Source organism: Corvus brachyrhynchos, unplaced genomic scaffold, assembly GCF_000691975.1.
Source record: "Corvus brachyrhynchos isolate BGI_N302 unplaced genomic scaffold, ASM69197v1 scaffold94, whole genome shotgun sequence".
NCBI lineage: Eukaryota > Metazoa > Chordata > Aves > Passeriformes > Corvidae > Corvus > Corvus brachyrhynchos.
Window position 1 is genome coordinate 4,879,800 of NW_008238330.1, and position 11,803 is coordinate 4,891,602.

The following is an 11,803-nucleotide window of genomic DNA, read 5'->3' on the forward strand; positions in this document are numbered from 1 at the left end:
CAACTAGTCCACTGAAGTTGATGGGCAGACTGTTTTAATCTCAAAATGAAAATCTATCAAGAGCCTTTTAACTTTAGGAGATTTGCCCAGCTCAGCTTGTGGTAAGAAGACTGGAATCTGGCTTGCTGTGTGCCTTGAACTGACAGAGGGTGTATCACATTTCCTCATGGTTTTGTTCTACACAGTATTAGCACTCCGCTCATTTTAATTTTATGTAAGAATTGAAATTTGCTTTTAAACGTTGCTTACAAGCAGTTGATTGTAAACCATCACTTCACCCCATGAAATACATGTAATATCCTACTGGGGTAGCTTCTCCAATTTATCCTTAGTTTTCTCTTGGAGGTATGTGTATGCTCAAAGGAGAGGTTACTGCTCTGGAGTCCTCTCTTGTCTTTCTGCTTTCTAGCCTGCATGGACAACTCCAGATTTTGTCCTCAGGAGCTCAACCAGTGATAAGGGGAGACCTCATTGCAGTCTACAACTTCCTCGTGAGGGGAAGAGGAGGGGCAGGCACTGATCTCTGTGGTGACCAGTGACAGGACCCAAGGAAATAGTCTGAACTTGTGTCAGGGGAGGTTTGGGTTGCATATTAGAAAAGATTCTTCCCCCAGAGGGTGGTGGTTGGGCACTGGAACAGGCTCCCCAGGGAAGTGGTCACAGCACCAGCCTGGCAGAGTTCAAGAAGTGTTCGGACAATGTTCTCAGGCACATGGTGTGACTCTTGGGGTGTCCTGCACAGGGTCAGGAGCTAGTCTCCATGATCCTTGTGGGTCCCTTCCAGCTCAACATATTCTGTGGTTCTGTGATTATATGATTCTGTGATACCCAATACATCTTTGATACTGTAGCACTCAAATCCAGAAATTCCACCATTAAAGGGTGTGGAGCTGGTTGGAGATGGCTCTATCCATCTACATTGCCTTTGTTTAACAGCATTTTTAGTTCACTTTTTCGCTATCACCATTTACCAAAGTGACTTCAGAGCTCTGCCAAGCTCTGGCTGTTGCCTGGCTGTTTGTTCCTGTGGTGCCCTGTGTTGCCCTAGCTCTTGTGTGCTGTCTGTAGGTACTGCAGTGCAAAGCCTCAAAGGCTCCAAGAGCAATGGTTGTAATTCAGGTTCCTGAGCCCAAGGTGTTCCATGGCTGTACATCCCATGTGGAAATAACATGGGCATAAAGCTTCCAAGCAGATGTTGCCTGTTGGTGGGGCAAGTAGCATAGACTGCAGTAGGTACGAGATGACAGAAAATAAGTTCCAGGACCTCTTTGTTGGGCCACCCAGAATTATTTCTCTCCAGTTAAAGAACTGCATTTCCCTTTCCAGTACTAATTATCTGAAATTCCTATTATCTTTTTCAAAAAGCAAAGTACATGGTAAAATACTGCCAAATTTTCATTCCACCAGTAAAAACTGAGCACCAGAGTTACCTGTTTTGTGATTCGACTTCAACAGATTACACTGGGCATACATTTGGTGCCTATGAACCCTGATTTTTCCTATTCATCAAACAGTTTTTCAATGGCTATTGCCAGTCTCTCAGGTATTATCAATTTTCTGGCAAGCTTGTGATTCGGTCTTCAAGGCTTCCTTATCTGATACTTTCTCATGTTCACTCATTTCCTCAGCTCTTGATCTTGCAGCTAAAATCCCCTGCTATTGTGCCTTCTCAGGTGGGGATTTCATTATTTACTAAGATGTCCATTAGCCAATGATTTATTTTTCTTAAGTCTGCTTAAAGTAAGTCTGATGTCCTTTACCAATCCGTTTAACTTGAGGAGGCAACTGATACCCTTGTGGCCTTGTGAAATGGCACCATGATCCCTTTTTCATTTTGTTCAAGTGTCTGTGGATTTTTTCTGGCATTCTTAATTTCCGCTACATATAGTCCCAAGCCAGTTCCATCTTAATAAGTACAAGTAGTTCTCAAACCCTTGTTCTTTTCTAATGAGAAATAGCTCCTCTTCCAGTCCTTCAGTATTTATTGTGGCTTTTTTCAGCATTCTCAGGTTCTTTTAACTGATTTTTCTTTTCCTGCTGCTATTGTTAGATGCCAACATTTACATGTGACTGTAATAATTTAGTGTCTCTTCTTCCACTTCTCTGATCCTGCCAGCTCTTCTTGTGAGGCTGTATGAATATTCCTGCCTCCCTTCTGCCATCCCAAATTCCTGCAGTTGTGAGTTGTCTGCCTCAGATGTTAGCAGTTTCTGCCTAACCCAATGGGATATTTACCTTTGTCTCCATTTCTTTTTGTGGCCAGGTTTACCGTGTGGTGCTGATGCTCATGGAAACATCATCTTGTTGAACACATCGTGTTCGTGTGACAGGCTTGGACGCAGTATTGGTACTGTGTCTGTCCACCTTGGTGTCACATTTCTAGTACCAAAGCTGGCTGTTCTGGTGGCTGCTGTTGGCCTCTGATGCTCTGTCACTGCTTACAAGCAAGTCCTCAACAGTTCCATCTGAATGTTGTTTGGTCACCACTTAGAGGTGAATGGTGGGTGAAGTCAATCTTCTGGCAGATTTGTAGCACAGGGGGCTGCATGCATGTGAGTCCTGGGCTTGTTTTCTTGCTGAATGGGGTCCTGCGTGATGGGGAACTGCTTGGAAACTGAAGATTAAACTGAGTCAGAAACAGTGTCACACTGAGGTGGATATTTGTTTAGGTGAAAAATACAACTGCTGGCAGTCAGGACAGCCTTTCTCCTGCAAGAACTAAAGCTTGGATAAGGGAGGACATGCACAGGTTGAAAATCAATGCATTTCACAGACTCTGCTAAGAGTATAATCCTTTTCAAATTAATGCCTACTCTTACTGATAGCAATTCTTTTTATTACTGGCTCCTTGCTAATTCATCCTCATAAATAGCAACATTCATTAAAAAAAGGAGGAAGGATGGTAGTGATTTTTCTCCTCAAAGCTTAATTTTGCTCCCATAAAAGAGCATTTCAGGCTCCATAGTTCTGTGCCTCGGCAATTCCAATTGCCAATAAAATCAACTGTGAAAAACGAATACTTTTAGAATGATCGGTTCTGGCAAATTAAATGGGAGTACAAATGTCCTGCTGGGCCCTTTCGTTTGCCATAGCAATTCTGCAAGCAGACCTTCATTATTTCTGTTGACAAGGCCTGAGCCAAAAGCAAATTCAAATTGCTCCATTTTCCAGAGCTTTGCTGCTTTGGAATGCTAGAATATAAACCCAAAAGTTAGTCGGTTGCCATTCTTAATTCATCTGAAGATCCCATCCAACAGAGGAGGTGTCATTTCTCCATACTTTCCAGACAAACTATCCCCCTGAAAATCTGATAGCATGTCCTGCTTTACAAAGTTTTTCTCAGTAGACCGCTGCCATCAATACCCACCATATATCTTCACATCCTCTACAGTGAATTATTGGTCTGTATTGATAATGGAGGCACACTTGGAAAACCTTTCCATTTCAAGAGAGCCTTCATGAAAAATGGTTTAAATAGCATGCAAATTTTACAGCTCTGAAAATGGAGTTGTGATTAGACAAAGATTTGTTGGATTATAAATGTACAAATGTTTATTATGGCTGGTACTGAGAATAAACAGTTGCCTGCATGTGCCAGCTACTATGGAAATATGTTTTTAAGTTCTAATGTGAGCTGTAAACCAAAGCTACTTCAGTTAAAAAAATTCAATACTTAAACTGTGGGGAGAAGTAGTCAGTGCCAGAGAAAACATTCCCATTTAATAATGTTTGAACATAGAGTTGTGATGCAGTTTGTAGCAAGGCAGTGAGAAAAACCCACAACTAATCCTTCATTGCAGCTGTCTGAGCTTTTGGTCGTCTGCCATACTTTAAACAGTGACTTCTTTTTCCTGGTGACTCAAGACTTGAATGACCTAGTGTGGAGAGTTTAAGCTCTATACAAAAAAGGAGTTAAGTAAGAAATAGCCAAAGTAAGTTGGGTTGCACGCCCCAGCAAATCAGGGGTTTGTGTCTTAAGTCCTCTTCAGTGCCTAGGAAAAAACACTGAAATAAATAGATACCTTTTTATTTATTTATTTTTGGCAAGGAAATATTCAGTGGTTTAGGCATCCATCTCTCCTCCTTCCCCTCTTCTCTCTCCTTAAAGTACTGATGTTATATGGAAATGAAATTCTGTAGAGGGTTCAAACTTTGAAGTTTATAAATGTTAACCTTTCCTGTAGAAAAACTTTCTAAGTTTTCTTTGATTATTTTTAACTTTCTCTTCCCATTGATATATCTCATGGGTAGGTCTTTTCAGCATCATGAAGTAAAAAATGTGCTTTTTCTTCCTGATTAATTCTTTTGCAAAGCAATGGAACTTGCTTACTTTGAAGTGGAAATATGGGAGTCAGAGGAGTAATTTTATATGACTGTTAACTTCAAAGGAAAAGAAAAAAGGGGCTCTCTGCCTTTGCCCCATTCTCACTATCACTTATCTTAAAAGGAATTAAACATTTTAATATTATCCTGAGCTGGTAGAAATCCTGTAGTTTGACAAGTCTTAGAATTGTTGTAGTAATTTCTTATTAAGGGTAATTTTTTAATGGTCATTGATAGCTACGTATTCTGATCTTCCACAGCTATGTATTATGTTGTATCTTTGCATCACAAATTATTTGGTATTAAAAAAAAGGTAAATCATTGAAAAAAAATATCAATCTATGCTGGGCCCAATGCCCATGGCAACAAATCTCCAGCATAATAGCTTTTGAGGTACAGTAAGCAATAAGGCAGTACAACACAATAACCATATATTGCTAGGACAAGCACAGAAATTGAGGGGATTTCAGCCTGAGAGCTTAGCAAACACCTAAAATGTTTCTGTACAAAGGGGAGCAAACACCTTTTGGTTGCATGGATTTGAAGCCCCTACTGCCTGTAGCTTTGATGTTACACACCACAGTGTCACTTCTCAGCCTGCTGAAGCAAATTTGTATAGTCTCTGTCCAGACACAGCAGCACAAGATCTGTATGAAATGGGGGCCAAGTTAACAGGTTAATAGAGGAAAGGGAGATCATATCTCAGTCTTGACCCCAGTGGGCAGATTCTGACCAGCCCTTTGCAATATGTGGTTTCCCTAGAATAGAACGGTACATGACTTTTATCACACAGTGACACATCAATGGCTGGATGTCACCATCACAAAAGTGCTTCCAATATTTCCCCCTTTCTTTTTCTTCTCCTAATTTCAACATGCAGATGCAAGTTTCAGCTTTGATTCCTAAGTAATTCATCTCCTACTGTTTTGATACTATCATCTTCAGATTTTGTATTCATCGTGTAATGTATGTATTGTTTGCCATTCCCATTATCAGTGATCAGCCAAGTTTCACACACAGAAGGAAGTCTAATTCAAATGTATCATTAAAGAGCTGTTTGTCCCCATCTGTTTAATAGTTTTCCCAAATTCCTTGAATCATTATGGTAAAGTGAATACTGTGAATACAAACAGATGATGCTCCAAAGGAGGGTAGATGTTCTAAAGCAGAACTGGGCTGGCAGTCTAAGATAAACACTTTTTAGCTAATATTTTTAATATCAAAGTGTCTTCTACAAGAATTATGAAAGTAACAGACCTGTCTTTTCTCCATAAACTTGTGGGCAAACTGAATGATTTGCACAAGAACACACGCACACACTTCCTTTCCTGGTGTTTTTGTAACTTGAGTTTTATTTAAATACCTCCGAAGCATTATGTTAATGTACACTTTCTTCTGGTTCATGAATAACAAGTGTTTCTGAGTCTCAAATAAGATCCTTCTACAATTTGTGTTCGTAATTATATTTTGAGTCTCATTTTTACACGTTCAGTTCCTGGGCCAAATAGTTTTGACTTTTCTTTTTGAGTGATGCTACACAGAACTGTAACACCTACTTGCAACTTTCAGTTAAGCAGTATTTTTAATGGACGTTCCCATGTTTATTTTTCAGCATATTTCCATGGGATTACAGATGGTATGTTTAAGTTGGGTTAACAGCCTCCATAAAGTTGCTTAGTGTGAAATCCATTGTTGGTTTTTTCTTTTTTAATTGCATTAAAAAAATAGTTTACAACAGAAATTCTAGGTTATTTCATAGTGTAGAATGCATTAAAAGCATAAAGTCATGCATATGTCAGAGTTGTATTTACAAATCTGTACAGTTTCTGTCCTTTTTTATTTACTGCGGCTCTTGCCAGGCAACAAGATTCAACTCTTACCACTCTGAGGTCAAACTCTCCAAGATAACACATAGCCATTGTCTAAAAATGCTTTGTTTCGCTTACCAGCCCTGAGACTGACGGCTGCAAATAAGATGGGCCCAATTCTGCACTCCATTTCATAAAGCCTACCTTCCATGGAGTTACAGGTGATTACCACTGTGACTCAAGCCAGAGCATGACATGAACTCCACCCAGGCACCTTTTCTTACTCTTTGACTAAGGCTGAATGGCAGATGAATTTATTTCTGACCTGCAGATTATTCACAGTTGCCAGACTTCCTCTTGTTCATTCAGAAATGTAAGGAAGACCTCATACTAAACTCACACAAACTATGCTAAGGGATTCTAGAAAACATGTTCCCCTCTCTTCCTGTGTATTTTCAGAACTGTTGGAAATGGAACATGCTGTTGGAAAAGCCTCAGTGCTTTTACACCAACACCCAGTCTAGAAGTTGAGTGCATTTTATCAACCAGACACAATTTCTTTCTTTCCCAGGTCTGCTTTATCTTTAAAACCACAATAAGCAGCATGCAAAGGGGCTGCCCATCTCCCACAGCCAGCATCCACCCCTCCAGCCAATGCAAGAGCAGAATGGTGAAAAATCAGTCCTTCCACAGAGTTCACATGGCAAAAGTATTACACATGGCTTCAGTTGCCAGAGGTACTACTGGCTGTGAACTAAAATTCAGTATCTTGGTCAGTTAACATTGTGTTCAGAAAGCAGCCGACTTTATATAGGGTTCCCCTGGAAAGTGCTTCATCAGTGTTTGGCTCTGTAAAACGAGGCTATTCATCATAACACCTGGATTCAAAGGTGCTCTGACTCCTCTCCTGCTGATACTCAAGGAAGAATGGCACTTACAGTATTCTCTGAAGTCCAGGGAAACATCATAATTTCTACAGGAAGATTAGTTATAAGAATGACATTCACTAAGGCTAAAAGAACACCTTCCAGAAAAGTAGCATAATGATCCAACATTTGTGGCTTGTTAAATTCACAACGTTGAAGAAAATTACCTTAGTTATCATTGCAATACTATCCATTAAAGTCTGGTAGCAAATAGTTTTTCTTTTTAAGACACATCAGGTAATAATTTGTTATGATGGTTTATCCTGACCAGCTTGGGCAGGGTCTAAAAAAGGAACAAACACCAAATATGTGGTTGCTCCAAAAACATCCTTCTTCTATTCCTCCCTCCTTCTTTTCCTCTTCCACTGAGAACAGTCCAAAGAGGCCTGACCAGCCCTACCATTACATTATAACCAGGTAACACAGAAATTAATCAATTAATTTATTATTAATAGGAGCAAAATGTAAAAGCGGAACAAATTGAAGATGTACTACTGAGCACGCTGTGTCCTGCTGGTGTCTCCAAAAGACCCTTGTGATAAAAATGTACAGATTCTTTAGCTCTGAAAAGTCGAATATGCTAAACTGCAATTTCAAAAGGATGAAACCTTTTCTGTCTTCTATGTTCTTTTAGCATTCTTTTTTTCTTCTGCTTTCTGCACTGCTGGATTTTAGCATCCATGAGTCATGCGATCCTTCTAGCATCAATAGGTTTTTTCTTCTGATCTCTGCCGAAAGGCCTCTGGTTAGACTTTCTGCATTTCGATGTGCTGGTGGTGATAGTGGTGGTAACAGTGATGTCTGGGCTGACACCTTCCATTTAGTTTATAGACAGAATTTTTCTGCTGCCGTTTTTTGAAAAACCACACTGCCAGCACAGCTGCAACCAGTAACAAGCAGAGAAGAATCACTATTACTGCTATGATAGCTCCTTTACTGGACTTGGGACAATCCTCTCCCTCACATGGCTCAGAAGTGGGGATGGGCTTTTCTTCAAGGCCCTGGGTGAGATTTTCTTGCTCAGCTAATTCCTGGGATGCTGTGTCAGTAATGATGTCTGGAACTGGTGCAGTGGTTGCTACTTGTTCTGGGCAGGTGGTTGTGTCTCTTGGTTCTATGTATGGAGTGTGATCAGAGGGGCTGACTGTCACAGAGGTTTCTGACATGGATGTTTTTAAGCTGGTTATGTCAAATAGTGTCGTTGTACTGGGCTCCTGAGTCATGGTTTCCAGAGATGTAGCCGGATGTTCCCATGCGGCATCATCATAACCCCTGCTCACAGTAAAGCTCTCCAGACCACTCACTGATGTAAGTGGTACCAGTGTCTCTTTAGCCCCTTCATCATCTGTCCCTGTTGTTGCTGCCACAATCTGTGTTAGACCTTCCTCTGGAGCTGGGCTGCCATTTCCTGATTTTCTTACTTCCACATGATTTGGTTGGTCGGTTGTAAGAACAGTGTCATCTTCTGTTCCCATTGAACCATCAACTTTATCCCCCTCCTCTTCATCATCCTCTACCACCTCTTGTGTTACTGGATATCCATCTAACCATGACTCGTCGGTGATGGCAACTGCATCCATTGCTGTCTTTGTATCATTAGTTGTGAGAATAGGTCCAATGGGGAAATCCTCACTGTCATAAAACATTTTGGCACCACGTTCATCATAGGCTGTCTTCACTCCAATGTGGTTATCACCTTCAGAAAACTGTGCTTTAGTGGAATCATCTGTCTCTTTCTCTGATTTAGACTCACTGAAAGTTTCTGATGGAAACCAAAACAAGTTTTTTTGGCTTAAGAGTGACACAGGGGACTCAGTTGGTGCCCTGCTTCCTTTTTCAGAAATGTCTGTGTGTTGAGTAACCCCTTTGGTACTTCCAGTTCTTCCTTCCTCTGAACTTCTACTGAAGGAAAGCTGTAGTTGCTCCTGCTCGATTTCCTCTTTGCCATTGCTGTGGTCATTCTCGACAATAGGTATTGATCTGTCATCGGGAAAGTTATCTTCATAGTCAATGTGTGCCTCGGTTTCATCTAGAAACATCAAAAAAAAGCCTCATATACCAACATTTAATTCTCTGGAAAAACACTGAGCTCATTTATTACAAGAAGCCAGGAAGAAAGGTACAATGAGAAGTGACTTTTAAGCAGTATTTTTCATTCTGTGATATTGTTTATTTGAAAAGTGCATGGTCCTTGAGCTGTTACTCAGTTTCAAGTTTTTTTAAAAAATCACAATATGTGTCAATGCTAACTGCTAATGTCTTACCTTTCCAGATTTAAAAATGCATATAAATAACTCACTATCTGCAGTTAGGAGACTTCCTTCAATTGCTTATTGTTTTCTCAAAGCTTTTCTCTCCCTAGTATGACTCTTTGCCAGACTTTGGAAAAAACCTTCATCTTATTCAAGCAAGAAATGTGTGTGGAGAGAAACGTATAGCAAAAAATTTTATCAATTATTAATTGATAATAAAAAAAACAAACCCAGACAAAACTAGAAGTGTTACAGCAACCCTTTTGAGCCAGATGATTTTAAAGAATTATATTCAGTACCTTATGCTCAAGATATCAAGGTACGTTCTTATCATTATACTGCTTTCCTTCAATCACCTTGGTGTTACAGTGATACAACAGCTGGGGCCAGAACAGTATTTCTTATTCCATAAGAGCTCTTCAGAGCTTACTGAGGCAGGCTCCACCACCAAGGCTGACACTGACTTCTGCTTGTTTTCATCTGAAGAAAGCAAGATGCACCCTGCAAGGCTGGAAAACTCCGTCTGCAACACTTAAAGTCTAACACCTAGTTAATGTGATAATACTGTCTGTCGGTAATCAACTCTCAGGCTTCCAATTTTAAAGAATTAAACGTTGCCACGGAGAAAAGAGGAAAAAAAAACAACACAAAATCAAACTAGTAAAAAAGCTGAGTGCAACAGAGAGGCAGATTCATTGCAGAGCTTGAGTTTGATTTAGAAATACTCTAAAGACCCACCACTCATAGCAAAATAGACTTGACTCAAAGCATGAAGCTAAATGTTTGAATTTGAATGGAATAGTGCATTGTAATTTATATTTCTTCCACTATTCTAAAGCCTTAGCTCAATGAAAAATTTTCCGAACTAGACAGGGTGGATGATTTTCAGCTCACACAAATTTTACTCGATAGAAAGTTGATGTAATTTCTGAGATTTATACTGGCATTAGAAGTCATAAAAAGTAGTGCCTTGGGATATGGAAAATAAAACAAACTGAATCATGGTGAGAATTTTTTCTTTTTAAGAGGGTATTTATTCTTTCATGAAGACAGTGAAGCAATAGACCTGGCATGACACGGGAAACAAGAAATTAATAGGAGAACCTGTATTACAGATGAATGCATTCATAAGGCCTTATCTTTTTTTGCCTTTTTACACTCAACCAATTTTGAATTACATTTTCATCTGGGGCCCACCTCAATTTCCGCCTGAGTCACATTCTCCTTGGAGACTGGTTCCCAGACTTCTGGCAGAGCCATATTGGGTCTGCTCTTAAGAAAGATTAGAAATATTGTCAAACCAGTCTGACCAAAACCACTTAGCAGTGATAGAGCTCACACCAGCTCACTTTTTGCCAGAACAGCTTAAGCCAGGTGCCAAAACAGAATGAGCATTAGCAAGAGGTATTTTCCTTGGAATAGTGTCTGGGTCTACCAGAAACCAAAGCAGTTATGCTAAGGAAACCCAAAAGTGTGACATAGCCTGCAGAGAGTTAATACCTCTGTGAAAGCTATTGTGCTGGAGAGCTGGATGTTCTTAGCAGGTCCTCTCATCTCACAGGAAGTGCCAACAACAGACCTTCTCTCCCTCCTGGTCCCAGTGTCCTCATCTGCTTGTGTAATCCTCTAGATCTTCCCTATCCTCTCCAAAGCAGGAAAAACTTCTGTCTGGTGCAAGGATGATTTAACAGTCAGGGGCATACAACTCTTAGAGTGGAAAGCTTCCTGGTAGGACTCTCACTTTCCTCATTAATCCTGAAATCTTTTCCAATAGTATTTCAGACTTCTGAAAATGAATGGAGGAAAACTCTGAATACCAAGGCACTTTAGCAACATATTCATGAAGTTCTGTATGGCACTATCCATCACAATGTAGCACTTCTACTAACCATCAAACACTAGTCTCACTTTGTCCCTTCTCTTGCTTTCACTTCAGAATTTTTCTACCTGACTGGTGCTCTCTTTGCATAGAAATGGTGCCTCAAACTATTTCATCCTCTTATCATCCAGACTCCTGCTAGAAGCTGATATCTGGCATGTTTGCTTCTCCAAAATCCAGTGTGTCTGAGGACAGCCTATAGGTGTTTGTTGCATGGATATGAACTGGAACATCATAGTGTGAGAAGCCACCATTTACCAGCTGTTATGGTCATTGTTTTCTTTTTTGAGTTGAATCATCACACCAGTCTGTCTTCACATCTGTGTCTCTTGTAACCTCTGGTTTTGACACTCCTTTACTTTTCACACTACAGTAATCCAGCTGAGGTTCAAACAGTAATTTTTATGTTATGGTGTTCTAGAGCAGACACACACATCCACGAACAAAAATTACATCCATGTGCTTGCGTTGTTTCCTCCAGAGCTCTTTTTTAGTTAGCAGTATGAATGGGTAGCTAGTATTGATCTCATTGACCAGCACCTTATGTATGAGTGGATCATTGGAGAATGCTTAACGACTGTAGTAACATGCTTTTTATAGATTTTGAAGCTCTTT

The 11,803-nt window shown here is 40.1% G+C and overlaps 1 protein-coding gene across 1 annotated transcript in view; it reads right to left on the bottom strand.

Moving 5' to 3' along the window:
- Nucleotides 1-5,647: 5,647 nt before the first annotated feature.
- Nucleotides 5,648-11,803, bottom strand: part of SUSD5 (sushi domain containing 5) — a 42,002-nt gene continuing 35,846 nt past the window's right edge. The window contains exon 5 of the mRNA XM_008633846.2: nt 5,648-9,086. Within this exon, the coding sequence (XP_008632068.1) occupies nt 7,804-9,086 (1,283 nt within the window). The 3' untranslated portion in view covers nt 5,648-7,803. The remainder of the gene's footprint in view (nt 9,087-11,803) is intronic.